This window comes from Apodemus sylvaticus, chromosome 8 (genome assembly GCF_947179515.1).
Source record: "Apodemus sylvaticus chromosome 8, mApoSyl1.1, whole genome shotgun sequence".
NCBI classification, from domain to species: domain Eukaryota; kingdom Metazoa; phylum Chordata; class Mammalia; order Rodentia; family Muridae; genus Apodemus; species Apodemus sylvaticus.
Genome location: NC_067479.1, coordinates 97,864,037 through 97,888,970, shown reverse-complemented (window position 1 = coordinate 97,888,970; position 24,934 = coordinate 97,864,037). Strand labels below are relative to the sequence as shown.

Genomic DNA, 24,934 nt, shown 5'->3' with positions numbered 1-24,934 from the left:
GGGTGCAGGACAGCATATACCTATCCCAAGTCTGTGCTGAGGAGGACAAGGGTTTTCCCTCCAGTTCCTCTCTGAAAAGGCAGGTGGGAGTCAGAGCTAATCCACTTAGCCTTTCTTCTGGTCAAAGCCGCCAGAGAGCACTGTGTGAACATGTCTCCTGGCCAGCACTGTGTGAGCATGTCTCCTGGCCAGCAGGCTGTGGCTTTAACCAGGCTTGTAGCTAGCAGTGGGCCCTTGCTGGCTGTGGACAAAGGGAGACTTGATGGGTCATCACGGTCACATCAGAAGGCAGGGGGAGGGTGACCTCAATACCTGCAGGAGGCCCTCTCCTTGTGCCCTTAGGACCAACTTATGGCAGAGGATAGGAAAGAGTTCAGGATGAGAAGCTTAGTGGCCAGGAGCCAAAGACAGCAGAGCCAAGAGGAACTGTGGGAGGTGATGATTCACTGTGGCCAAATAATGTGCTCTAGAAGCAAGGCATTCTGGGAACAGAGGAGTTACTGAAATTTTGAGAGGGAAATGTGGCTACAAAGTTGGGGCCTAGGGAGTTATTGAAGGGTCTAGGCAGACTAAGTGGACTGCGTCCATTCAAAAGCGAGTATCAGACACCCAGGGAATTGAGGACTGAGACACTGACAGGAGTCTAGCTCACAGCATATCACACAGATGTGCACGTGCTAATAACCAAGGGGGTGGTCTTGGTATTCCATCAGATGGTAGCTAAAGGCCAGATCCAGAGCCAGGAATGCTCTGGCAGAGATATAAGGGCAAACACAGACCACTGAGGCGTCAGACAGGGCCCACTTTGACCTCACGTCACAGAGAAGCCATGCAGTGGCCTGGAGCCTCAGGCTTAGGCTCTGGATGAATTTCAGACACTTAAGGTCTTGGTAGGAGCAATGGCTGTCAGGGCCTGCTCTTCACTAAGTGGGCAGAAGTGCACAGGTTTGGGGTACCATAACACATTCTAAATATTTTCTATGGGGATGGTGATTAGGACCAGCCTCCTATGTAATTGACTCGGGCCCACAAACTGTTAGGCTGTTCGCATGACAATTGTTTCAGCCTTTCTGCTGCAGGGTTGTCATAACTGTTGCCTATATCTCTCCCTCCAAGGGCACCCTGCCATCCATGGGGACCCTCTGAGCTTCTCACCCTGTAGCACCTCGAATCGCCTCTGGTTTGTCCCCAACACCTCTGTCTTTATCTCTGACTCTCATCTCTGTGGGCTCTAAGACATCATTCCTTTAGCATGTCCAGGACAGACCAGTCCCTTCCGATGTTTGCATTTCTTTTTCCCAGAATGCAATGTTCTTTCCTGCCCTGTCTACCTGACAAGTATTGAGTCATCCTTTAGTTGTTCAAAGTACATCTTGACACTTTACCTGACCAGTCTCAACCTAGAATCGTGTAAAGCACACAGTTCAGGTAACACTGAACGGCTGACCACAAATTGATTTCCCTTCTTTACTTCTTGCCAAGTATTCAATTTCCAGGAAGACAATCCTTATGTGGCTAAAAAATAAACACCAGATAGGCCAAGCCCAACACTCCAGCTTTACCCTTCCCACAGCATGACACCAGTGCCAAGCCCTTGCTCTGGTCACTGCCCTTCTGCCTCCTGTGACTGGCTCTGGGGTACAGTCTTCTCAATCGGTTCCAACAGTGGCAGACTCAAAAGTGGTCTGTGGTCAAACGAGTTGAGAGCAGCTACCATCTTCCCTTAGATCTGCCTCTGAACTATTGTTTACTAGGGTTGGCTGAGGACCCACAGAGAGCTCTCAGAATCCGAGGCCACTAAAGATTGGTCCTACCAGGCGGAGGTGGCGCACATATTTAATCCCAGCACTCGGGAGGCAGAGGCAGGTGGATTTCTAAGTTTGAGGCCACACACACACACACACACACACACACACACACACACACACACACAAATATTGGCCCCGTTTTATACCTGTGAGATGTTTCATCCTCTAATTCTTTACCCTTACTTGCCTTTCTTTAGAAACCATTCACTGAGTGACAAATACATGTTAGACATAGTTGGGTTTGAGTCTGATCTGCCCCCAAGGGCTCATGTGTTGAAAACCTGGTCCTAAGTTGTTAGTGCATTTTGGAAGGTTCTTGAAAGTTTAGGAGATGCGGTGGAGCTGGAGGAGGTAGGTCACAGGGAGAGAGTCTTTGGTGATATCTGGCCCTTTCCTCTCTTGCTCTGCTTGCTATCATGCTAGAACTTCTCTGACATAATGCTCCTTCACTAATGATGCTCTGCCCAAGTTCATGTAGACCAAATAGCCATGGACCAAACCCTTTGAAACCATGGACCTAAACACATCGTTCTTGTCTTACGTTGTTTGACTTAAGACATGTATTTGGTTATAACAATTAGAAAAGTAACTAAATTCAGATACTTAATATTTAAAAAATGCAAAGTTCTTACCTGCATAGTACTCAGGTTTTCTGAGAATGATGTGATCAGAGCAGTAATACTGTGTAACAGGGCTGCCAGTACAGTTGTCAAGTATGCATTGCTTGAGAAGAATTCCTAAAAGGTTATTGGAAGCCCTCAGAAGCCCTCAGAGAGAGAAAACTATGATTCACATCTCAGTCATAGAAGAAGCTTGGGCTCAGTTTCCTGGAACTCGCTTGGCCCTTGTCTGTCAGGCAGAAGAAAATGGACTAGCTCCAGGGGAGTCGAACACCTGGATAGGAGGCTAGAACCTCTGAGATGGGGTGGGCTATCTCTCTGAGAAAGCTAAGGAGTGAGAGCGCCAGGACAAACCTTTCTCAGTACAGACTCCTGGCTAGACCATAAGCAGAGAGGACCCATGGTCACAGAGAAACAGGGCTGTGCCAACAACCAAAGCTGTAAAACCGGATTCTCTTCAGGGCTTGCATGAAGGGAGAAGAGACCTCACACATGTCCGACTTAGCTCTGTAGGAATAAAGGGGACTTGGAATCAATCGTCAGAGGAGATAGAGAGGTAAAGGGAACTCTGACAAAAGCCACCAAACAGGATTCTTGCTAAGGACAGTCCAGAGCAGACAGCTGGTGCCAGGGCTACGCTGGGAGAGAGGGAGGCTTGCTGCTGCAGCTGGAATTGGAGAAGTACATGGATGGGCCTCAGAGAAGGTGCAGGAGACTGGCTGTGGGTCTTCCTTCTCCTCGGGGTTGGGGGGAAGGGCATTGGGCACGTGCCCCCAGACCACTGGGTTTCCCCATAGCCCAGCCCTTCCCTCAGAGTCATGACCCAAGGGCTGTGCTGGGATGGATCCTGGATCTCTTTGGACCTCTAAGCCACAGAGTCCTGGAGCCTGTGCCGCATTACCTGCAGGAGACACACCAGAATCCGCTCCATATGGCCACTCGTGTCTCCTTGGATATCTTCTTCCAGGGTAGATCCGTAGTCTGCAGGAAAACAGACCCAGAGGGAATGGGCAGTGAGTGACCTAGGGCCCGGCAGAGTCCACTTTCCTCCTCCAGACCTGCTTCCCACACGTCTTCCCACAGGAGGACAAGTTCTTGGCGCAGAAGGTGTACACAGCATTTAGATGTCCACATGGCAAAAATTTGTCTAGGTAATCATTCAGATGTTGACATAAACGTGCAAGCAAGCTAAGGGAAGACAAAGATCAGGCCAGAGAGCCAGACCAGAGCCTGCAGATTGAGATCATTTTGTTGCCAGGTTGAGCAAAGCCAGAGGCTTTAGAGTCCTTTAGCCAGAAGCACAGCATGGAGGACTGGCTGGCCTTTGCTTGCCTGGCAGGCTATGCACTATATGGGGGAGTTGGCCAGAGGGGCTCCCCTAGTATAATGAAGACCTAGCTGATGACCCTTTCCAGTGTTCTGGGTCAACCCATATACAGCCAACAAGTACTCTCTTGTCCACTGCTGTCTCTGTCCCCAGCACTGCCACAGCATTAAGGGTCGTGAGCTTAGCTGGGCACACACCTCTCTCCCCATGTCTGAGCCATGCTCAATCACTGCTGGGCACTGGATTTGGCAAATGTGGGCACTTGTTGGATTTATCTCAAAAGACCTTCCAAAGGCTCCTTGGGACTCTGGCTGAGTTCCCTTGGGAACTGCCTGACTCCTTTTCCCCATCAGGCTGCCAAAATTTATGCCATTTCTAGGTCTCCACCCCACCATCCTTGTAAGCCCTTACCTTCCTTGTATGCCTTCATTATCTCTCTCAGCTGGTTCTTGGTCCGAGAAGCCAGGATCTCAATGATGACTCCTTCTTTGGTTCCTAAGCCCTGGGGAAGAAACCTCTATGTTCTGGAATGCTCTGCCCCTGTCTCCTGCACTGCCTTCTCCGAAGCTTTGGTCATGGCCTCCTCTGCCCTCTTCTGTTGAAGGTGCAATATTGAGTTCCCACTATAGTGTCTTGGGACAGTTACCTCAGCTCTCCAGTCTTTAGCTGGGTGATCTCACCTAGGTGGCACAACCTTCCTACCTTTAAGCACACTTATCTGTCAATGAGGAGAATGAAGCAACCCTGCCCTGAAGGTGGCCTTAGAGGTCGCAGCTGTAAAATGCCTGGCACAGATTGCACTGAGCATCCTACCAGTGGAAATGCTTGTGGTTTCTGGGTCTCCAGTACCAGCTAATCTGCCAGAGTCACAGCAGTGGTGAAGCAAAGGGCGGCTGAGGGGCAGTGCTCAGACTGCAGAGACGGGCTTCCGATGCCCTGCCTGCACTCCTCCCAGTCCAACCCTATTCTGAGAAGTACGGATCTGACTCTGCCTTGTGACTGGTCAGCCCCACTGCTGGGTGGCTGTAGGAGCAGCCTGAAGCTCATTAGGTCAGCCGGGGCCCGGGTGGGCATTCAAATGTATGGCAAAGTGGAGTACCTTCATGGCATCGTGCAGCTCCTTGGCCTCGTAAGTGTATGGCGGGTACATGAGGGCCACGATGAGTCTCTCAAATTTGCCGCTCAGCTCTGACTTTAAGGTCTCAGTGAGGTCCTAAGACAGGCACAAAGAAAGACTGGGATGACTTATCTTCTAAGCCCACTGGAGTGCAGGCGGCTGGTGAGGGCTGGCCTGGGGCCTCTTTCCTCCTTCCCACATGGACTCTGCCCTGTTGGTGTGGTGACACAAACGTGTGACAGCTCAGCATACAGTCCAATACCGGGCACATTCTAAACTCAAGGAAATCGGATTGTAATTGCTTTCAGGACTGCAAGATCTGAGGGTGGCAGCATCAGGCTTAATTTAACATTACATGATTCAGTGAGAAGAGGGAAAGAGTGGATTGGGGAGAGAGGAGAAAGGGAGAGAAGGAAAGACTCCAAGATTCTGTCTCAACCTGTCTTTTCCTAAGGCCACACATGTCTATAAGAAGCCACTAGGCCACACACAGCTGATTTGTACAGGGCTGTCAGACCTGTGGCTTAAGAGCTCTGGCACCTTAGGAAGTTACCCAACCTTTCTGAAGTTGAACATGGAGGGTAATGTGTAGCTTGGAGGGAAAGGAAAAGGTGTTACGTAGGTTTCACTTGGGAACACAAACTCCATCATTGATGTTTTTCTGTTAAATCTGTGAGCAGAGGGAGAGACTCCAGGCACCCACATGTCTGTGCACAAACTTCTGGCATTCAGGGTGTGCCTCCAAACTCCTGGTTGTGTGCTAAGGGCTGTGAGCAGCCAGAGTGCCCCTAGAGTATCCAGAGGCAGGGGAGGAGCATGCGAGTAATGCTACTGTGAAAAGCAAGTGCCGGTGCTTCAGAAGTATTGTCAGGGGGCAGGGAAGAGGGAGGACAGTTAAGGTGGTGGGACAGACGAAGATGGAGGGAGCTGTGGAGACAAAGATGGAGGGAGCTTGGGATCCTGAGGGATATCCCAGACTGCAGTGAGAGAGAACAGGGAAGAAATGGGGTTAGACCCATGCAAGGCTAAGGCCAGGCCGGGGTTTGGGAGCTATAAATAGGTCTTCCAGAAAAAAAACCAGAACATTCAGGGAAACTTGACTGTGGATGATGAATGGGAGTACTGTTTCAATGCAAGGTCCCCTATGCACACATCTCCATCCTGGGAGCAGCTGCCCGGTCTTCAGCATCTACCCTGACCTTTCCAAACTGAGCCTTGAAGGACTTGGCAATCTGCTGCCTCTGCACGTTGCTCCTCTTGGTGAGCACGTCAATGATGGCCTGCTCATTGGTTCCTGCAGGGGGTATAGTGTGAGAATCCCCTCTACCTCTGGGGGCATCAGAAAAGACTGCAGAGGGCGTGAGCATCAAATGCCCAATTTCCATGGCGTAAACAAGACACGCAGGTAGCGCATCTCTCTGTTCTCCATCTCCAGCTTACAGAGTGTTGTTGGGTGTGACTCAGGCATGAGCATAGCAGCCAAGGGCAGGGAGCTTAGGAGACCGGCTGTGGGCCTTTGAAGCATGCCCAAGGGAGATATCCTAAGTCTTTGCCTTGTGTTGGTCACGTTAGAGGGATATCACAGAAAACTCCAGACCATTGGTTCTGAGAGTCTGCCTTGCAGGTCATAGACAAGTGAGCTCATCTCCTGGAGCCTGCGTTTGCTCATATTGGAAGTGAGGATAACAGCAAAGTTTTCACAGGAAGCAATGGGTGTGAGGATGCAGTCTAGGCCCCTCTGGGAAGGGCAGCTGTCTTTGACTTTCTGGGCAGAGCCAGCTGAGAGGTGAGACCAAGTCCTAGCATTAACCGGTCCCTTCCCACTCACGATCCTGTGAGGTGCAGAAGCAGTTGGCTGTCTGGTCAGCCAGCACAGGGTAGAGGATAAGCTTCAGGGTCCATGTGACTGCTGATGGCCCTAGCCTCAGCACCACACCTAAACTCCTATCCCATGCCCACAGAGGGCCTGGTGCCAATCCCTCTTCTTCTGATGGATTGGCAAGTGTGTGCCTATGCTGTGAAGCAGAAGGGAACCAGCGAGTCCAGAGTCCTGGCAGCCATTTTACAAGTGACAAATATCAGACTGATGGCCTTTCCTGCCATTGTCACTTGGGACGGAACAGCCACCCACCCACCTCAGAGCCGGTGTGGTGTCGTTAAGTAACGGAGTCACTCAGAGCATGTGAGACCCCGGTGACCAGGCCATGGGTGGTAACTCACCAATTCCCTTCATGGCTTTGTAGAGGGTCTCTGCATCAGGGTCTGGGTTAAAATGTAAACTGCCCTTCACGCTGACACCCTCCTGTTCAACCTGCAAGACAAACAGGCCTGCTCATCATGGAAAATACAAGAAAGGTAGGGGAACCTCCTGCCTTACCATGTAATCCACCCTTTTAGGCTAAAGACTTCCCCTGGGCTCTGAGACCAGATGAAGCCTTGCAGGGCAGTGGCTGACAGTTCCAACTCCAATGATGCAGCTGGGACTAGAGCTTGTAAAAAGAAACTACCTGTTGTCTCAGAGCAGATAGCAGACTGGTCACACACAACTTTGCTTCAGCGCTGGATACAGCAGGATGGGTGGAAATGAACTCATAAGGAATGGCTTTGTGTCTAGATCTGGACATAGTTTTCTGCTTGTGAGGAAGGCTCTATGCCTATTCTGGTCTTTCCTGTGGTGCAGTGTATTTCAGAGGACTAGGAGACAAGCTGGGTATCTCCAAAGCTCAGGTGGTCTGCAAGAGGATGGGATCATATTGGGCTGAGGGTTAAGTTTAGAAAGAACTGCAGGATGTTCTAAGGATTGTGCGATAAACTTGATAATCAGAGTACACCCAGACCCTTGACTTACAAGCCTCCAGTCCAGGGCACGTGCAGGGGCCACTTATATGTGTGTTCTGCATAATTTATCAGATGCCTAAGATGCACGGCCCTTCTGACATGTGTGCTTTAGGGGAAGGGGTGGTAAAGAGTGGAGGGAACTGGGGGTACGATTGAATGAGGGAGACCTGGGTCCTTCAGGTGGAGAGTTTAGTCAAAGCCATTCAGGTCGTTCACCTGTCCACACAGCTCTTCCGCTGTTCCCCATCCACCCTCCTGCTTTCCAACCCACACATTCGCCCAGATGTTCACCAATTCTCTACCAGGCTACACGGTCCTTACACCCATCTGTCTGGCCTTTCCGTTCATCCCTGCTTCCTTCTTTCCCTCCCCTCTCCACCCTCATTACTTCCTTTTCTCTTAGTTTCCTTTCCTGAATCTTCCACCTCTCCTTCTCTCCCTACACTGACTGACTGTCTCTCCATCCTTCCACTCAAGCCTCAGGTCAGATCCTGAGAATACACGACAGACAGGTCCCCACCGGCAGCATATCCTGAGGGGTCCTGCTTCTGAGAAAGGAACAAGGCGTCTTTTTGTATCCTTTGGTTGATTTTCACGTATGCAGAAATAGAGCTTCCTGTCCTGTTAATTGCACCATGTTTTATAACAGGAACTGTTAGAAATAATTCCTGGGGAAAATTTCTCCAGTGAGCCAGATGCTGCTCCACTGTACACACACACACACACACACACACACACACACACGCACGCACACGCGAGCGCGCGCACACACACGCACATATACACACTCCTTGCTTCTGAGGTCACACACTGCAACTACTAGAAGTCAATGTCATTCTCTGTAAATCACATTAAACAGGCTGCTCAGCTCGCCGCCTTCTCTAGCAGGTGTATTAGGAGCTAATGCTCCATTTTGCAGACTAGGAGCCTGGGCTCAGTGGCATAGTTCGAAAGCTGGCCCTTCACCCACAGCATGATTCAGAACCTGAGCTCTGTCTTCCTCCCCCACTCTGCAGATGATTCACACTTTTCCAGACACTGGGTTTTATTGGAATGTTTCAGGGCAGAGCGCCTCACCCACAGACATGCGGGTTTACCATCGAGTTGGGGTGGGGAGCATTCAAGTTCTCACTTCCTAGTTTCACTGCCTGACCCGAAGTAGTGTCAGAAACCTAGTCGCTGGGGAGTGTCCCTCAGAGCATTCGGGGACCCATATTTGTCAGCAAGTTCCAGGGGTGGCTCAGATACCACCATGTTGTTAAGGTTCTATAGACAGAGAGCAGCATTCTGGGTACCAAAGATAGGCCTGCCTGGAGTGGGGCTTAGGAGGCATCTATCCCAGCCTCTGTATGTCACACGGAAGCCTAGGGCTTCTGATGGAGCTGAGGCCAGTGGGTCAAGACAGACACACTCCCAGGACGCTATGTCTGGAAACCCCTGTCGTGGGCATGCAGAACTGCCACACTTCTGTTGGTGCCTTCACTGGCTACCTCCTCAAGAGGGCCACAAAGGGGGGAACGTGGTTTGAAGACAGGCAATCTCTGTCACTCTTCTGACCTCTCCAGTCCTGTACCCAATTCAGCTTTGTACTGGGGGAACATTTGGGCTTCAATGGCGATACAGATGCCTCGCTGCCCTCCTCCCCCAAGAGTCTGCTCTCCCGAGTGGCAGCCATCCCCAGATGACTGAGTACATCCGGGCTCAGGCTGCCCAGGCCTAAACATTTACTTGTGTGGCAGCCGTGGTGCCTGTCAAGTGTACTTGAGGCTCAGTTTCCTCCCTTGTGTGTAAAGCTACCGGTCTTACAGACTTGCTGTGAGATCCTAGTGACAATGGTGAGAGATGCCTATAGGAGTGTCCCCATACAGAAGGTTCCGAGAATACCCACATCATCTTGCCAATCTGATCAGGTCCCCAAGCAGGTGGCCCTTTGCCCTGTTCTACTGAGTGCAGGGCCTAGAGTCAGTATATTTTGGCTGGCACCTGACTTTAGGAACTGCCCAACACTTAAGTCCCTGCTGTGCGTACCTGCGCAAGGCGTATTGCCAGCAGCTGATGGGAAACTCTACAAAGTCACTGCTCTGACTGCTTTCCCCGAGGGTCAGGATGAGAGCTCATCTCTTCCTGTCTTCTAGTCTCTCCTATCTGTCCAGAGAACCCTGCCTGGCATCTACACCTACAGCTTCTCTCTGGGTGTTGTCATAGCAACAAAGATTTCCCTGACACTGGACCACCTTGGGTCTTCTGCCTCTGTGGAGCCTGGGGGCTCCTGCAGAGACTTTGGGCTTTCTCTTATCTAAGCTGTCCAAGGAATCTGAGCAAGCTACCAGGTGTCCCGGAACCTCAGCTTTCCCTCTGAAAGTTCCCAGGCCGGTCTGGGAGAGGTGCACAGCACCTGCGGCTCTGTGCCTGCCACAAGGTGTCTCAGCTGTACGTGGCTCCCCGAGAGCTAAGTCCAGCTGCCAACTCTCCCTTCTCCCAGTGTCAAAAACAAACAAACAAACAAACAAACAAAACAAAAACAAAAAACCCCAAAAAACAAACAAAAACATAAAACCAAACGCTCGGTGCTCTGGGGTCCTAGTCCATTCCCTTTCCCACTCTGAGCTGTTGGTACTGATGGGTTCCTTCAATGGCTACATGCTCACCCAGAGCATTAAAGAGTAAGGTGGCTCCCTGCTGCTCAAAAGTCCTTCAACCCCTCAGCCTGTTGAATATTCAAGTCCCTTGGTGTTCCCTCTGTCTTGGCTCCTTCTCCAGATCTAGATCCAACCTACTCAGAACTTTCAAATGCTGAAACAGAGCGACTCTTCCCCCCAAATCAATGTCCCGGACCCTGGAGAGCTTTCACATCCTGTTACCTCTGCAAGGAGCAGCCTGCTGGAGGCTTTCCAAGCACAGACTCACACACTGGACACACCCACAGAAGCACTCGAGTGGCTTCCCCACACAAGTCTCCCTCTGGACTCTCGAAACTTTATCTTTTCCTTTGCAGTTAAAAACATTTTTTTTAATGTTTTTGCATTTTTTTTAATGTTTTGCTGCTTTTCCCAGGGAGATGAAGAAACACTAGTTGTCCTCTACTCAGTGACTGGACTTTTCTTCTCCAGGCTAGTGGGTGTGGTTGTGTACACAGGGCCAGCCCCACCCAGCACTCCCTCCCTGCCACCTCAGGCTCTGCTTGGCTCTGGGTCCCTCTTAAGGCTCCCAGGCCCCACCCAGGCCTGCCCTGAGGATCACATCACTTGTTGCAAATGTTTGGGCTGTGGCTGTCACATAGCTTGGAAACTATGAGGTAGCTTTTGAAAGTAAACATGACTGTAGCTTCTTGAGGTTGGCTAGGCCTCAGTCACAGAAAGAAGGAATCCCACACGCAGCCCTTCTGCTTACTACCATCTTTATTCAGTGCAATGAGTTCAGCAAAGGACAGGGAAACAGCCATGTTCCCTGGGGTGCACTGTGTCTAAATCCCTCTCTAACCATCTTGTAACGCTGGACCCTCGGGTCATGGTCACAGTCCTAGGAAGCAGGTATGGGTTCCCTGTGCTAGAGGGAAACATTCCCAAGCACCTACATAATTTGCTTAAATGACAGTTGTTGTGAACAGAGTAACTGTCTACCAACTCTCATGGGGTGAGAGGCTGCTGCCTCCCACAGGGCTAGGTGGGGGAGGGGAAGGGCAGATAGGAGAAGCTAGTTGCCAAGGGGCAGGAGGACTATTCCCAACTAGCTTCCAAGAAGCTCGATTTTGGGAATTTCCTACTCTTCTTCGAATGTCCGTCAGCACAGCTCTTCTTAGCCGACCCCTTAGCTGAGCTAGCTCCTAGCTACCTTTCAGCATGAGGCTGCTGTCTCTGGGAGCACTACCCAGTTCCAGGAAGGCTCCTAAAGCTCTCAGCCCTCATGAAAACATTACCAAGTGACTTTTAAATCCAAGGAAACCTTGAAGAATGTATCTTTTTCTTTTTGAAGGGTTAGATTTTAATATCCTGGTCTTCAGCCCCAGCCAGTCCTGACAGCCTTGCTTCATCTGGGCCTTCTGTTCTGTGTCATCATCCTCAGGCATCAATTCCACGTCCAGTCCAGTTCTAACTGGTTCATGTAGGGGCCTATAGCACAAGCCCAGAGCAAACTGGCAGTCATCACACCCCCATACCAGCGGTAGGACCCTCAAGCCACAGTTGCCTGGGTCCCCAGAAGTCCATCCATATAGGAGGCTCTGCGCCTCACCACCCACAGGCCACCCAGCAAGAAGGAGCCTTAGGCAGCTTCCCAGTCCATGTCACTCAGGAGATGACCCAATCAATGCCTGATGGCAGAATTTCATTTCAGAACCGGGAGAGGAAAGCTGTCCCATGCGCCTCACAGAGGAACCAAGTGTCCACGGGATCCAGCTCAGACCCTGCTGCAGGGGCCACTAGGTCACACAATGGCCTTTTAAAAATGGCTCCATGATGTGAAATGTTCAAAGTTCCCACCCCCGGCTCCAGTGTTCTTTGTTCTACAAACAGAGTTGTCATCTCTCTCTTGTGGCATGGGCAGGGATGGATCTGGGCTGGCGAGCAGAGAGGAGGAAGGTAGCCATGCCCTGGGGAGGCAGCTACTTACCAGAGCTGCTGGGAAACTGGAGAGCCATTGAGCCACAGTGCTGTGAAATGCCGCAAACGGGAAGAAGGTCCCAGCCGCCTCTGCTCACAGTGATGGCGGGCTCATTCCAGGCCTTTGGAAGCTTGGATTCCCCTGCATTTTTAGGCTGGTGCTTACCCATGCTTGTTTGTACTGAGATGTTTTCATACAGGGACAGACACTGAGTTCCTAGAGTCTGTGATTCTGGAACCAGAAGGGTCCAGCCCAAGTCGGGCAGTACAGGTGACTGAGATGGGTCCCCTCAAGGAGCAGCAATGTTGAGGGTCCTTGGATGGCCCAGGGAAGGTAGCAACCTCTGTAGGGATTTCTGGGTTCAACCATCCCATCCATATAGCTCCAGTTAAGCTTCATGTCACCGTGTACCCCTGGCATGAGGTAGAACCCCTTTATCTACCAAATGTGTGCCCACATTCTTCCTTCCCTGAGCAATGGAGCCACTCAGGACTTGAGATATTACGTGCACTGGATGGGGTCCTCTTGGAGGAATTCACTGTAGCCTGTATTTCCTCCCATTTAGCTGACCCAGGAGGGTCATACAAACAAGAAAATGAGGGTGGAAGAAATTTGCTTAATCCGGGCGGAGTGCCATGGGGCCTCAGATCCTACTGTATGTGCTGGCTCAGGGCTGGTGGGTCCCAGTGCCTCCTGCTGTTCAGTACAGGAAGTAGCTCTTTGCTTTGGGGGCTGTTTGGTTTGGGGACTTAGGGTGATGCAGGGTTCTGCTTCCAGGCAGTCAGACTCTTGACGTTTTAAAGAAACATCTCTAGAAAGGGAAATGTACTTCTAGCCATTTGAAATGGGCAAAGTCAGCTAAATGATGAGGGGGTTGCATTGTATTTGGTTTATGCAGTGAAACTTGGAGAGCCCTTTAGTGACCAAATGTAAGCTTTGGGCGCCATCTGGTGGAAGAGTGTAGCATTAACACCGGCTCCCTCACCCTCATTCCCCAGACCTCAGCATGACAGCCTAAGCCCAGAATGCAGAATGTGTGAGGTTACCAAGGCAGAATGGCCCTAAGCAGGGGTGTAGGATATACAGGTGATATTCTCAGTCGCCTCTAGACCCAGGGGACAACTTCTACAGATGTTCTACAGATGTGGCCCGAGACCACCTCATAAACTGAGCCCTGGCCTCCTTACCTGGCAAGTCCCACTAGGTCCACAGCTCTCTGGGTTCTGTTCCTGAGAGGCTCAACCTACCCCCAGACAACCAGATAGCAAGAAAGAGCGTTGCAGGAATTCTACTCACAAGGAAGTACATCACTGGATTTAGGACTCCTGAGTTTACATCCAGGCTCCTGAGCCAAACCTTGCTTTGCTGTCTACACTCGGTGCCTGTCATGCCAAACTACTCCAGGGATCCTGAGCCCAGGGTCACTCCTCCCTCCTTTGTCTGAGGAGGTGATGTCTCCTCTCACAACCTTGCAGCCTGGTGTGAGGTGCTGAGTACTGGTTTGAGGTGCTCGGTCAAGGCGGCTCGGGAATTCCAAGGCAGCAATGATGCTGTTGGCAATGCAGACCCATAAAATAAATCGTATGATATATTTCATCATGTTTTCCCTTCTCCTGTTCTTACCAGACCCTCTTCCCCACCTGTCCAACATCATATGATTTTCTCTTTCCCTTTAAACAGACAAGCAAAGCAAAGCAAACCAAACCTCGACACACACACACACCACACATATCATACCACACTATACATCACATACACACAAACACACACATACCATATGCACACATACACACATAGATACACATACAGACACACACCACACCATACACCACAAATAAAAATAAACAAGCAAAAATCCAATAAGAAAAAAAAAACAAACAAAGCAAAGTGAGACAAACTATCTACAAAAATATCACTGAGTTCGCCTTGAATTTGCCAAGCACTCCCCTGTGTGTGGCTTGCACACCTAGCGAGACTCCATTGGAGAAAACTATTTTTTCTGTTTACTGTTGCCAGTGGGTATCGATCACAGATAGCTTCTTAGTGGTGGGAGCCTGTGTTACTCCCCTATCTGGTTTGAACTTGTGCAGACATTGTCCATGCTGCTAGGGTCTCTGTGAGGTGAGTTCACACACAAGCCCGCTTCCTGGGCCCAGCCCTAGCACGCATATGAGACCCCGTTTGTAGGATGGAGGCCAGAGGCAGGGGTGGACTCTGCGGGGGAGGCTGTGCTTGGCTGGGTACACTGCGATGGGCTCTTTTCTGTGGGCATGGCTCAGCTTCCTAGGGATGCAGTGAACCGTGGGTGGAGACAGACGGGAATGAAGTATGTGGCTGGCGTGACAGTCACTCACGGGAGTGTTGGGTCCAATTCCTCACCATGAAGAGTGCTTTGGGGACACCTGCTTAGTCTATGGCCTCAAAGCCAACCTCTCTTTCTCTGTGCATTCACCAGCTGAAAAGGGGGACACGCCCCTGTGGGGTGGGGGTGCATTCTAGTGTGGCCTGGGAAGTATTAGCAAGCTTTCAGTGTTACCTAAGAGAGTCAAGAAAGAAAAAGAGTTGTTCTTTGTTATCCGGATACTTTTCTTCTGGGGACCCTCCTCCTCGTTCACAGAGTTGTGAAAAAAAGTCTTCTGGCGAAGATGGCACCAGCCAGTAGACCGTCCCATGACTGCCGTCATGTCACCCAGAGTCCAGCCTGCATGGATATTTCGGTTCAGATAGTGTAGTGGGTCTGGGTGTCTGGGCTTGGTCATATTTGGCTACCCCAGGGTACTTACTGGTTGAGATGTAGGTGACTTCTCTACAATCCCCGGCTTCTGCCTGCCTTCCCTCCCTTTACTCCCACCCCACTCTTCCTTTTGAAGCTCCAGTGCTGAAGATGGGGTGGGGTGGGGGAGGTCACTGCAGGCACATCGCTTTCACTGGGTCTGACCAACCTGGCAGCTATAACAAACTACCACGAACCTTGTGGCTTACAAGCAGAGGGGTGCCCTGTTCACGGCTCTGGAGGGTAAGTCCGAGAGAGGTCAAGGTGGACGAGCGTCTGTCACAGCTCTGCAATGCCTCTGCTTGTCTTCTCATAGGTCAGATGGGGCCTTAAGCCACGAATTCTACTAACAAGGGTCTTCTTTCACAACCCAGTGACTCCCCGTGGCCTCGTGCCACACTGGAGGATAGGCATTTACACACGAGTATTCTAGGGGGATCGGACACAGGAAACTGGCTGGGTTTGTTGGTCCCTCGCTCCTCCCCAGGACAGACATTAGGACTTTTCCTTCTTCCTAGCTTTATGAGCAGGGCATATTAGCGTAAGCACGTCCTTCTCTACCCCATGCTGATCCATTTCTGCTTCTCTGGGGGAATCCCATCCAATAACCCCGACCAACAGCGGCTCACTCCTCACAGGTGTGGAAGGCAAAGTACAGAACAGAATGAAGGGACGGGGAAAGGAAAGGGATGGGGACAAAGGAACAGAGGTAAAAAAAAAGGAGGAGGCAGAGAAAAAAGGAGAGAGAGAAGAGAGAGGGGAGGCTTTCGATGGATCACCTTATTTGCCACCCAAACTTGTTCTGCATCCTGGGCCAATCCTGGTGCAGAGACAAGGAGATGGGGCGAGGGCGCCAAGACCTCTCTTTTGTCTGAACAGGAGCTTCTGTTGAGCGTGAAGGTATGTGTATGCCCGGCCTGAGCTTGTAGAGGGACAGCACTCTGTCACTGCTAGAGGTGTGAGGGACTCTCCTGGCTTCGAGGAGCCCCAATGGGGGCCAGGATGAGAGATGATGAAAAGCATGGGAAGGAAGTTCTGAACGATACAGCCTCGGGAGAATCCGTTACCCTGGGAGCCAGGACAAGCCTTGAGGAAGAGCATCCTATAAATCATGGCCACCTCTTCCCTCTAGATGTTCTGGCTGCCTCACCAGAAGTGAGCAGCCTCAGGCTGCAAAGATGGCTGAGGGATTAAGAGCTCTGGCTGCTCTCTTGCTGATTAATTCTCAGCAACAATGTGGTGGCTCCTAACCATCTATAAGGAGATCTGGTGCCCTCTTCTGGCATTCAGGCAGAACACTTTATACACACACAAACAGTCACTCTTTTAAGAAAAAGTGACCAGTCTCTGATTTCTAAGGTGGGGGGCCCTACAGGGTAGTGACAGAGTCCTGGGCTGCAGGCAGGAGGTCTGGCCACTAAGGCCCAAGCCAGACTGATGCACTCCAACTGTACCTATCAGAGTCTTGCTGCAGTATATGTCTTTGGCAATAGGAGAGGGGCAGGGGTATCTGAGTTCATACCTTGTCATCAGCAAGCTCTGTTCCAATTTGCCCTTACTCCTTCCATAGGAGATGTTTGATGGACAGTAGAAAACAGCTGCCCGAGATGGAGGGGACTGGATGGGTGAGAGAGGCTTAGATCCTATCCAGGTAAAAGCTATGCAGCTCAAGCTGTGACAGGAAAGGGCAGAGCAAGACAGGAAAGTTGGGGTAGCCATAAGGAACAGAAACCCCTTGAATGGGTGCTTTGAAGGTCAAAGTTTCACGATGAAGAGGAAAAGCTCACATAAAACCCCTCATAACACGGCAGGCATTCTGCTGTAGCTTTCAGTTTGGAAGCACGGAGAGGTGGTCTACCCATCATTATCCATGGATTCAATCCATACCATTTACAAGTCAAGGTGTGGCATAGTTACACCTGTATTTGCCTTACAGAAATTCAAGTACCATGCCTGGATGGAATGGGGATCGCAGAAGGGAGACATTTGATTATCCATCAAGATTTGTTACAACTGATAACCTATGTCGTGATCTTTCTGGAGAGTCTTTAGAAGATCTTGGGGAGACTTGTTAGATCCTCATCCTGGTCTACCTGCTCCCTGTGGGATCCCACAGCCATAGTGCACGTGATGGGGGTCTGAACACTTGGCCCTGTTAAAGTCTGGTTTAGAGGGCACACAGGTGAAGTAAGTCTGCCTGATCCAGTAAAGTTCAGAGACAGACTCTCTTGGGCATGGGAAGCACCCAACATGTCTAGAAAGAGAAGTCTTGATTCCAGAAGAGGATTTATTTCCTCCCAGAGCGCATTCAATGTTCAAGACTCTAAGAAATGGAAACCTGGAGCACAAAGTCCAGATGAAGAAAAAAACTTAGAGAAAGGGATTTGGGAGAGTATTTAAAGATTGAGGTGGGGGCCGCCCCACCTTTGTGGAAGCTCCCATTTGGCCAGGCCTTTGCAGGTAGATGAAGACAGACCAGTAGGAAGTGAGACCAGGGATCTTTGTCCTGGTACATGCAACAACATGATTTTACCTTAGGCGGTGAACATCTCCCTAGGTGTGGACTTTGCTGATCCAAACCAGAGCTGACTCTCCACAATCTAAGACCGGAGGCTACACGCGTCCGATGCAATAAACAAAAGCCTCTTGAACTCAGAACTTTGGTCCTGTAGAGATTGGGGGAAAGGGATGGGTGTGGCAAAGGGATTCTAAAGATTGTCGGGTGTGGGGAGCAAGCAGAGGCAGCATCCTCCCAGGAGACTTGCTGTACCTGGTTAAGCATGGGGACTGTAGGGGGTTGAAAGTATAATGCTCCTGATTGGGTGGTGACTCTATCTTTGAGTACAGCGTCTGTGTAACGGGGAGATTTTCTTGGCTCGGATGGAATGAGAGCTTTGGGCTGCAGCGTGCCTGCGTCATGTTTACATACTCCTCATTGGGTTGAAGAATGGCCCCTGTGGGGTATGGTCGTTCTGCAGGCTGAAAACAATCTCTGTCAGAACAGAGGCGCAGCTTTTGGCGGCAAGAGGATTGTGAGCAGCTGGGCTTCACAAACCTGGAACCTGTTCCCTGGAGAAAGGAAACAAAATAAAGGTCACAGGGATGTCACTGGAATGGGGCCAGAAGGCCGAAGTCCCTTGACTTAAGGCAGTGAAGTCAAGATACATCAGGGCTCCACTGACAGAGCCAACCTTGCGGATGCTCCTTTGAATCAAATCAAATCATAATCAACATGGAGTTCCTTGTGTCAGCTCTTAATATAGACCAAAATTATAACATGGAAAGCTGAGTATTTATGCATGAGGAAATTTCATTCCTGTAGACAAACTACCAAACACTGCTAGGATCACAATGACCAAAGACCACTACAAAGACACCATCAATGGCTGTCCATACACAGCAACCCCATAGCAACCTATAACCCAGATGCCTAAAGATACATGGCCTTTTAAATTCCCTCACACAAAAGTATGTCTTCAAGGACACCTATTGATTAACAGTCTGCTCAAAGGTGGACTGGTGCCCTTGTCAACTTTGTTCTAGGCCCTTTAATATTCTTTTATGATTCCCCGTGGCCAAAGTGTACGGCCCTTAAGTAACTTGTGTGAACCTTCTAATTTTGCCTTTAACGTTTCTCTTTATTGTGCCTCTTTTTATATGTACACAGCTTGCTACAGGATATGGGAACCTCATTGTAGGGCCCTGAAACTCATGAGTAAATTATTATTTTCAGAGAAATCCTCTGATGGTTGATTAAGTTGGAATCAGGAAGGTCCCCTGGACTTGAGTGTTTTAAATAAGTTGCCTTAAAAAACCTGGCATCTGCCTTAGGATCATGAAAGATTTTCTACAAGCTATTTTCGGTATTATCGCAACTGTCTTCCTGGTTTCAGTGAACTTACAATATGTCTGCAAAGACCTCAAAGGACCTCGTGATTGACTGTGGTGGTTTCACCCTTGGTTCTCGGGCCTAATTATTTTGCTTCCTCTGGATAGTTAAGAAATTCTTATTTCCATCTGGTTTGTTTACATATGTCTATAAATAATTGGACTCTTTCCTATCTTGTTTATTTCTGAACTTCAAGAACAAGTAACATTCTAAATGTTGAGCACCACTTAATAGTGGTTACTTTAAGACCCACACAATATGAATATTAATAAACATTTCGCATATATCAATGCTTTATACTATAAGATGTAGGGTCCAAATATTTCTATTCATTGCTCTGGCACCACGAGACCTGGGACAGGGTCTGGAACTGCTATACCACTCATTGACCTTGCCATGCTAAGCCCCAGACTAAATGCCAGTGCCTCAGTTTCCCCAACTGTGAAGAGAGCAGGAGAGAGAAGGAGGTACACACACAGTAAGAATCCTGGAGCCAGGCAGGAGGGTGATGCCCTGGTTGGCTACTGACCGTGACTGTTGGAAGTTTCATGACTTTGCAGTGTCTCTAGTTTTCTTCCAACAATAGAATTGTTGGTTCGGTTAAACATTAGCTTATGGGAAGTTCTTAGGACAGGTCTATTTAAATGGAAGTTATAGTTTTTCTGAGGCATTTGTGAGGATAAAATGAGAGCCAGGCTCCAAGCAGCTCCAGCAGGAGTAAGCAAAACCACTACGTCTACTATAAAAAATGCCCAGGTTTGTGCTTGACCTAAAACTTCTGAAGAGTTTCCTGGGTTATGATTTGTTGAAGTACAAAAACATGTGAATTCACTGGAACAAACAAACAAGCAGCTAGATGAGGTTCTAGGAAGCAGGGTCTCTAAACTCAAGGCCGGGCCATCCCTATGGAGGTTTATTAGCTTTCTGAGACCCTTTCAAGTCTGTGTGTGTGTGTGTGTGTGTTTATATTTGTGTGTGTTTGTGTGTATGTATATGTGTGTGTTTGTATGTACGTGTCTGTGCATGCGTATGTGTGTGTATTTGTATGTACGTGTCTGTGCATGTATATGTGTGTGTATGTGTGTATCTGTATGTGTGTGTATGTATGTATGTATATGTGTATATGTGTGTATGTCTGTGTGTCTGTGTGTGCATATATGTGTGTATGTGTGTGTATATGTATGTACGAGTGTATGCGTGTGTGCGTGTGCATGTGTGTGTGCCAATGTGCGCGCGCCACTCCCAACCAGGAAGAGTAACTTTGACGCAGCTTCCCCTGTTTCTAAGAGGGAAGGAGAGGCACCCTCAGTTCTACCAGGGACTTATCCCTGTTGTTTTGTTGCTTGCCAGAGAGGGTCTGGTTGTGGCTCTGCCTGAGGGGGCCTTCAGAAAGCATGACATGCCCTGTAGTGGAAGATGGCGTGGGCAGGAACCCTGAGTGCTGCCCGGACTCCTTGCTGCTAGGCTGGGCTCAAGGCCCCCAACCCCCTTGCTCAGAGTGCTTTCATACAGAAACTGGCTGAGCTTGCCGCTGGGCTGGGCTAGTGTTTGCTCTAGGCTGCCTGTCCTGAGGAAGCTTTAGGTCGGGAGGCCCTCCTGAGTCCCTGACCTAACCAGTTCCCAGCCTACACCTTATTTGTCCCTATAGTGGGTTTAGCAGTGACAGCATACTTCGTGCCTTGGAAAGCTACAGGTCCCAGCTGGCACTTCACTTTGTGCTTTTCAGGGGACTTCAGGCTCCACTTCGCTTACGTCACACTGTCTCCCTGAAGGGACCTGGAACTCCCAGCCAACACACAATACATGGCTCACATTAAACTGCAAAACCACAAAACTTAAAAATTTAAACTATGAGAGTAGTGGCCATTCTGTGCCTTAGGGCTTCCCTCTGTCTGGCTCACCTGCGTCTTGGGATGGCACCAAACCAATGGCATTTGGTGGCAGTTTGGGTGATTGTAGTTTGTGTCCAGTTCTCCCTGAAAAGCAGATGTGACCCTAAGCACTCAGCAGCATGTCATGGGAGCTCCCCCTGACCCCTGCCCCCAGGGACACTGGGTCCAATTACCTAGAACTCTGTCAACACAGACACAAGACCACAAAACACATCCTCTCCCCAGAGAGACCATTCTAAAGGCTTGAGTGGTCATTGCTGAACAAAGAGAATTCAGGACAAGTGGGGACAAAACAGTGTTTGGAGTGGGAAGATGCCTCAGGTGCTGCCTTTGGAGATGTTGGGAGGCCCGAGGGGTGTGTGGTGGCAAGCAGAGGTCTCCAGGGGGAGTTATGTGTTTTGTGAAGGCTCTGTCTGGGTAGAAGGCCTGGGGAAAGGACAGAACTCGGCCATATTAGTCAAGTAGGCCAGAGGCCCATGTCTCAATAAGGGTCAGGAACTACAGGCCAGGCTAAAGTAGAGGAAACTGGAGAGGCAAGAAAGCAGGCCTCAGTGTAGAACGCCTCATGGTCTCAGCCTTGTGGATTCCGTGAGCCTGATGGAGAGGGTGGGGCAAGCCATTGGCAGTGGCCATTTTCTTTTCAGGAGACCTTCGTTGATCTCTTTGTAGCTCACAGGCAGGGAATAGGCAGGCAGGGCTCTCAGGAGGAAGTCACAGCCTCACCACAGACAGAGACAGAGCAGGGAGGAAAACTACAAAGCCAGGGGGAAGACGGCAGGGGGAGGGGGGCTCAACTCGCCCTTTGCTCTATCCCTGTCGGGGCTACATATGGGGACTCCCCCCTTTCTTGGGGTGGCCTGGACCTCATAGGAGGGAGGCTTCAGATAAATGGCTGTTTGCCTCCCGGGGCTCAACTCCACACAAGAAGCTTGCGATGCTCTTTAAGAGCTCCAGGTCAACTCCCTTTATCCTGTAACTCGATGCTGTAACTCAGTGGTCCTCGGGATCAATAGATAAGCTCTTTTGCTTGTATATAAGAAGTCTTGATCTAGGCTGGCCAGGGCCACTGGCGTTTGACCAGTTTTCAGGACGGGTCCTTTCTGTTTTTATTGTATCTGACTTTGCATGGGATACACCCAATACATCTTGGCTCGTTCATTCTCAGACTAAGGGTGGCATCAAAGACACTGCTGGGGCTGAGTCCAAGACATGGGAACTGGAGACTGGCAAGATGGGGGCACAGTGGCCATGTCCAGAACTGGACACTGCAAAAGAGGGGGCAAGCAATTGTGGAGCACTCTGTGTATCCTCTCCTCCAGCCACGGGGAAGAGACAGGGGTCCAGGCGTCCTCAGACAAAGTAATACATGTTCTGTGTCCCTCCCACACTCAGACTTTTGTTGTGATGGTTGGCTGTGCCTGCCCTCCCCAGCCAAGCCTAGAGGTTACAGCCTGCCCATCTCCCAGTTACCTGCATGTCTCTCTTCCCACAGCCACAGCAGGTAACGATCACAGTAGGGTTTGTGTTGACAGGTAATGGGGCTGGAGAAGAAGCAGGGGCAGGAGAAGCAGCAGGAGCAGGAGGAGAAGCAGAAATAAGAGCAGGAGGAGAAGCAGGAGCAGGAGAAGGAGCAGGAGCAGGACCAGGCGCAGGGCCAGGAGAAGGAGCAGGAGCAGGACCAGGATCAGGAGGACCGGGTGGCGATTCAGGAGGAGGGCTCTGTTTTTCTGGATCCTAGAAGTTAAATGAACTGGTCTGTGTCTTGTTGCAGTGTGTGGACAGGGCACACTCACAGAGCATCTGCAGTGTGGGTTCAGTCAGCTAAGGTTATGCAGTGGATGGAAGGCCTCCCTACTGGGGAATTCAATCCTAAGAAGAATAACCAAAGCCCTTTTGGTTTGTAGACACTGAGCTTCCTGAAGTGCCAACATCCGCTTCAGTGTTCTCACTTCTCCTGAGGCCACTCTTGCTGGCAGAAGCCTAGCCTGGAGGTTGTGCAGCCAGAAGGTGATACGATGACTGCCTCCTCCACCCGGCTCTGGCCTTCACAGAGGCAGACTTCCAGGCTACTCTGAAGCCAGCCCTGTCCCACAGACAGGGAAGCTGTTCCTACCCCAGAACAGGCCCGGGTATAGGCTCTGTCTGCCCCAGCCTTTCATGACCTCTTCTGGTCCCCATCCTAAAGAAGGCACAGTCATCTCCTCACTGGGTCCCTGTGTTCACCTGGGGACACCCCTCACAGCTCAGGGTCAGTTAGGATATCCCGATCTTCCCCAGCCCTGGGTTCTCTAGGCTGTACTTAGTGAAGCCCTTGGCTCTTCCAGCAGATGATGGAGATAAGTGTAGAAGAAGCCCAAGGTCTCTGAGCCTGGATCTGACACATGGTGTCCCTATAGTAAGAACCCATTTTTTTTTTTAACCTCTGCATTCTACAGAGAGTACTACAGGATCCATCGAAAGATACCAGTTCATCAATGGGCAGCTGCATACGCTGGAACAGATTGCCAAGGTGCTGACTGTGCTACCTACCGAAGCCCTGATCGGGAAATGTTTTGAGTCTGGCAGTGGTGTTGTCTGGGTAACGTTATTTTGAATCCCATAGCATTCCCATATTATCTTTGATCTGCATCCCTTATCCCCACCCTATTCACCATTAAAGAAGTGAGATCGTCTGGGCTCAGCCTCCATGATACCTCTCAGTGTAGAGTGTCACCCTCCCTCCATCCCTGACCTCCCAAACTCACCTTCTCTGACTGTGGGGGAGGTGGTTGCGACTGATCCTTAGGCTGGAATGTGAACAGAAAGAGGTGGGCTGGAATGGGTAGGGTGGGCTCTGCAGACGGAGGGGACCCTGGCTTGGAGCAGGGACATGGGCTGGGAGTGCGTGCCTGGGTGGGGGTGTCCAGTGCCTGTGGTGCTGCGCCCTTTAGGCTCCACCTGGCCCAAGGCAGCCACATGCCTGTCTGGTAGGAGGGATCTGAACCAAGGGGCCGGTCCCTGGAGAGGCCTATGGTGACGTGCTGCACACCTGTTCCAGCCCCACCTGAGGCGTTGCTGGGACATCCTTTCCCTTGGCAGAAGCTCTGTCCTTCAGCCTCCTCATATCTCCTTACCCTCTCTCTAGTTTCGTCCCAGGTTTTTCTGTTCACTGTGTTCCTGGGAGGAGATGGGTCCTGACAGCTCTGTGCTGCACGCTCTCTGCAGGGTCACTATTCTGTTCTTTCTCTGGCTCTCGACCCAGGTTCCTTCCATCCTAGTTCACTGGCTCCTCTGTCTTTTCCCACCCTGTCCCCAGGATGCTTAGCTAGCGCCATCTTGGATCCTGCTTTGCTTATGCCAAGCCCTAGTTCCACCTTTCCATGCCTGGCATTTCACCCTCCATCCTGAACAGTGACTGAAGTCCATGGTGGGGGAAGAAGGCTCTGCTTTGTCTCCTGCCTTTGCAGTCCAGTGTGGAGCTGTACCTGACATACCACCAGTATAGCATGAATGGAATGGTAGGTCTGCCCTGGGAGTTCCTAATCTTGCCTGATAAGCATCACCCTGCATATGGGGCCACTGGCCGTGCATGAGGGGCCCTGTCCTGACATACACAGACAGCTATGAGGTTTGGCCCACATGAACTCTGTGGATGTGTAGCTGATCCACAATTGTCCTGGTCTAAGGGTGCTGGGATGGCCTCTTTCTGGACCCAACCTTAGCTTACAGGCCAAGCGTCTCAGACCGAATTTCTGTGCCAGCTAGGCTGGAGGCTTCCTAGAGCCCAGGCAGGCCTAGAGTTCGGGTATTTAATACTAAGAGTTTGTGCCTCCCCTGGATGATATGGGGGGCCTTGGATCAGATGGGAACTTGCCAGCAGGCTGGATTATAGTGCTGGCATAGGACTCTGTCCCTTGGAGTGAGGGCTTGCGTGTGGGTGCCAGGGCAAGAGGGTGGGGGGTGGGCTGCAGACGCTTACCTTTAGGCAAAACTTCCAAGTGCAGCACAGCAAGAGCAGAGTCCCCAGCACGATTGGCAGGAACATCAGCCAGGCCCAGTTGAACACCGCGCTGCCTTGGGATCCCTGGTTGG

The 24,934-nt window shown here is 50.6% G+C and overlaps 3 protein-coding genes across 7 annotated transcripts in view; 1 reads left to right on the top strand and 2 right to left on the bottom strand.

Moving 5' to 3' along the window:
• LOC127690621 (protein polybromo-1-like) overlaps positions 1-24,934 on the top strand; it is a 131,136-nt gene that overhangs the window by 45,755 nt on the left and 60,447 nt on the right. The window contains exons 12-13 of one of the 5 annotated variants that reach the window (XR_007979172.1): positions 23,299-23,441; positions 24,159-24,360. The exons of 3 other annotated variants lie outside the window; for them this stretch is intronic. The gene's annotated coding sequence lies outside the window, so the exon portion shown is untranslated. The remainder of the gene's footprint in view (positions 1-23,298; positions 23,442-24,158; positions 24,361-24,934) is intronic. One more of the 5 variants, XR_007979173.1, reaches the window with a different exon arrangement.
• Positions 3,294-24,934, bottom strand: part of LOC127691108 (annexin A8-like) — a 24,748-nt gene continuing 3,107 nt past the window's right edge. The window contains exons 5-10 of the mRNA XM_052190696.1: positions 23,608-23,649; positions 7,093-7,183; positions 6,072-6,166; positions 4,855-4,968; positions 4,167-4,257; positions 3,294-3,409 (exon numbers count right to left, since the gene is read on the bottom strand). Of these exons, the coding sequence (XP_052046656.1) occupies positions 3,294-3,409; positions 4,167-4,257; positions 4,855-4,968; positions 6,072-6,166; positions 7,093-7,183; positions 23,608-23,649 (549 nt within the window). The remainder of the gene's footprint in view (positions 3,410-4,166; positions 4,258-4,854; positions 4,969-6,071; positions 6,167-7,092; positions 7,184-23,607; positions 23,650-24,934) is intronic.
• LOC127691107 (anthrax toxin receptor-like) overlaps positions 17,735-24,934 on the bottom strand; it is a 51,116-nt gene continuing 43,916 nt past the window's right edge. Inside the window, exons 14-18 of the mRNA XM_052190695.1 lie at positions 24,822-24,926; positions 23,608-23,649; positions 22,334-22,597; positions 20,873-20,947; positions 17,735-18,151 (exon numbers count right to left, since the gene is read on the bottom strand). Of these exons, the coding sequence (XP_052046655.1) occupies positions 17,735-18,151; positions 20,873-20,947; positions 22,334-22,597; positions 23,608-23,649; positions 24,822-24,926 (903 nt within the window). The remainder of the gene's footprint in view (positions 18,152-20,872; positions 20,948-22,333; positions 22,598-23,607; positions 23,650-24,821; positions 24,927-24,934) is intronic.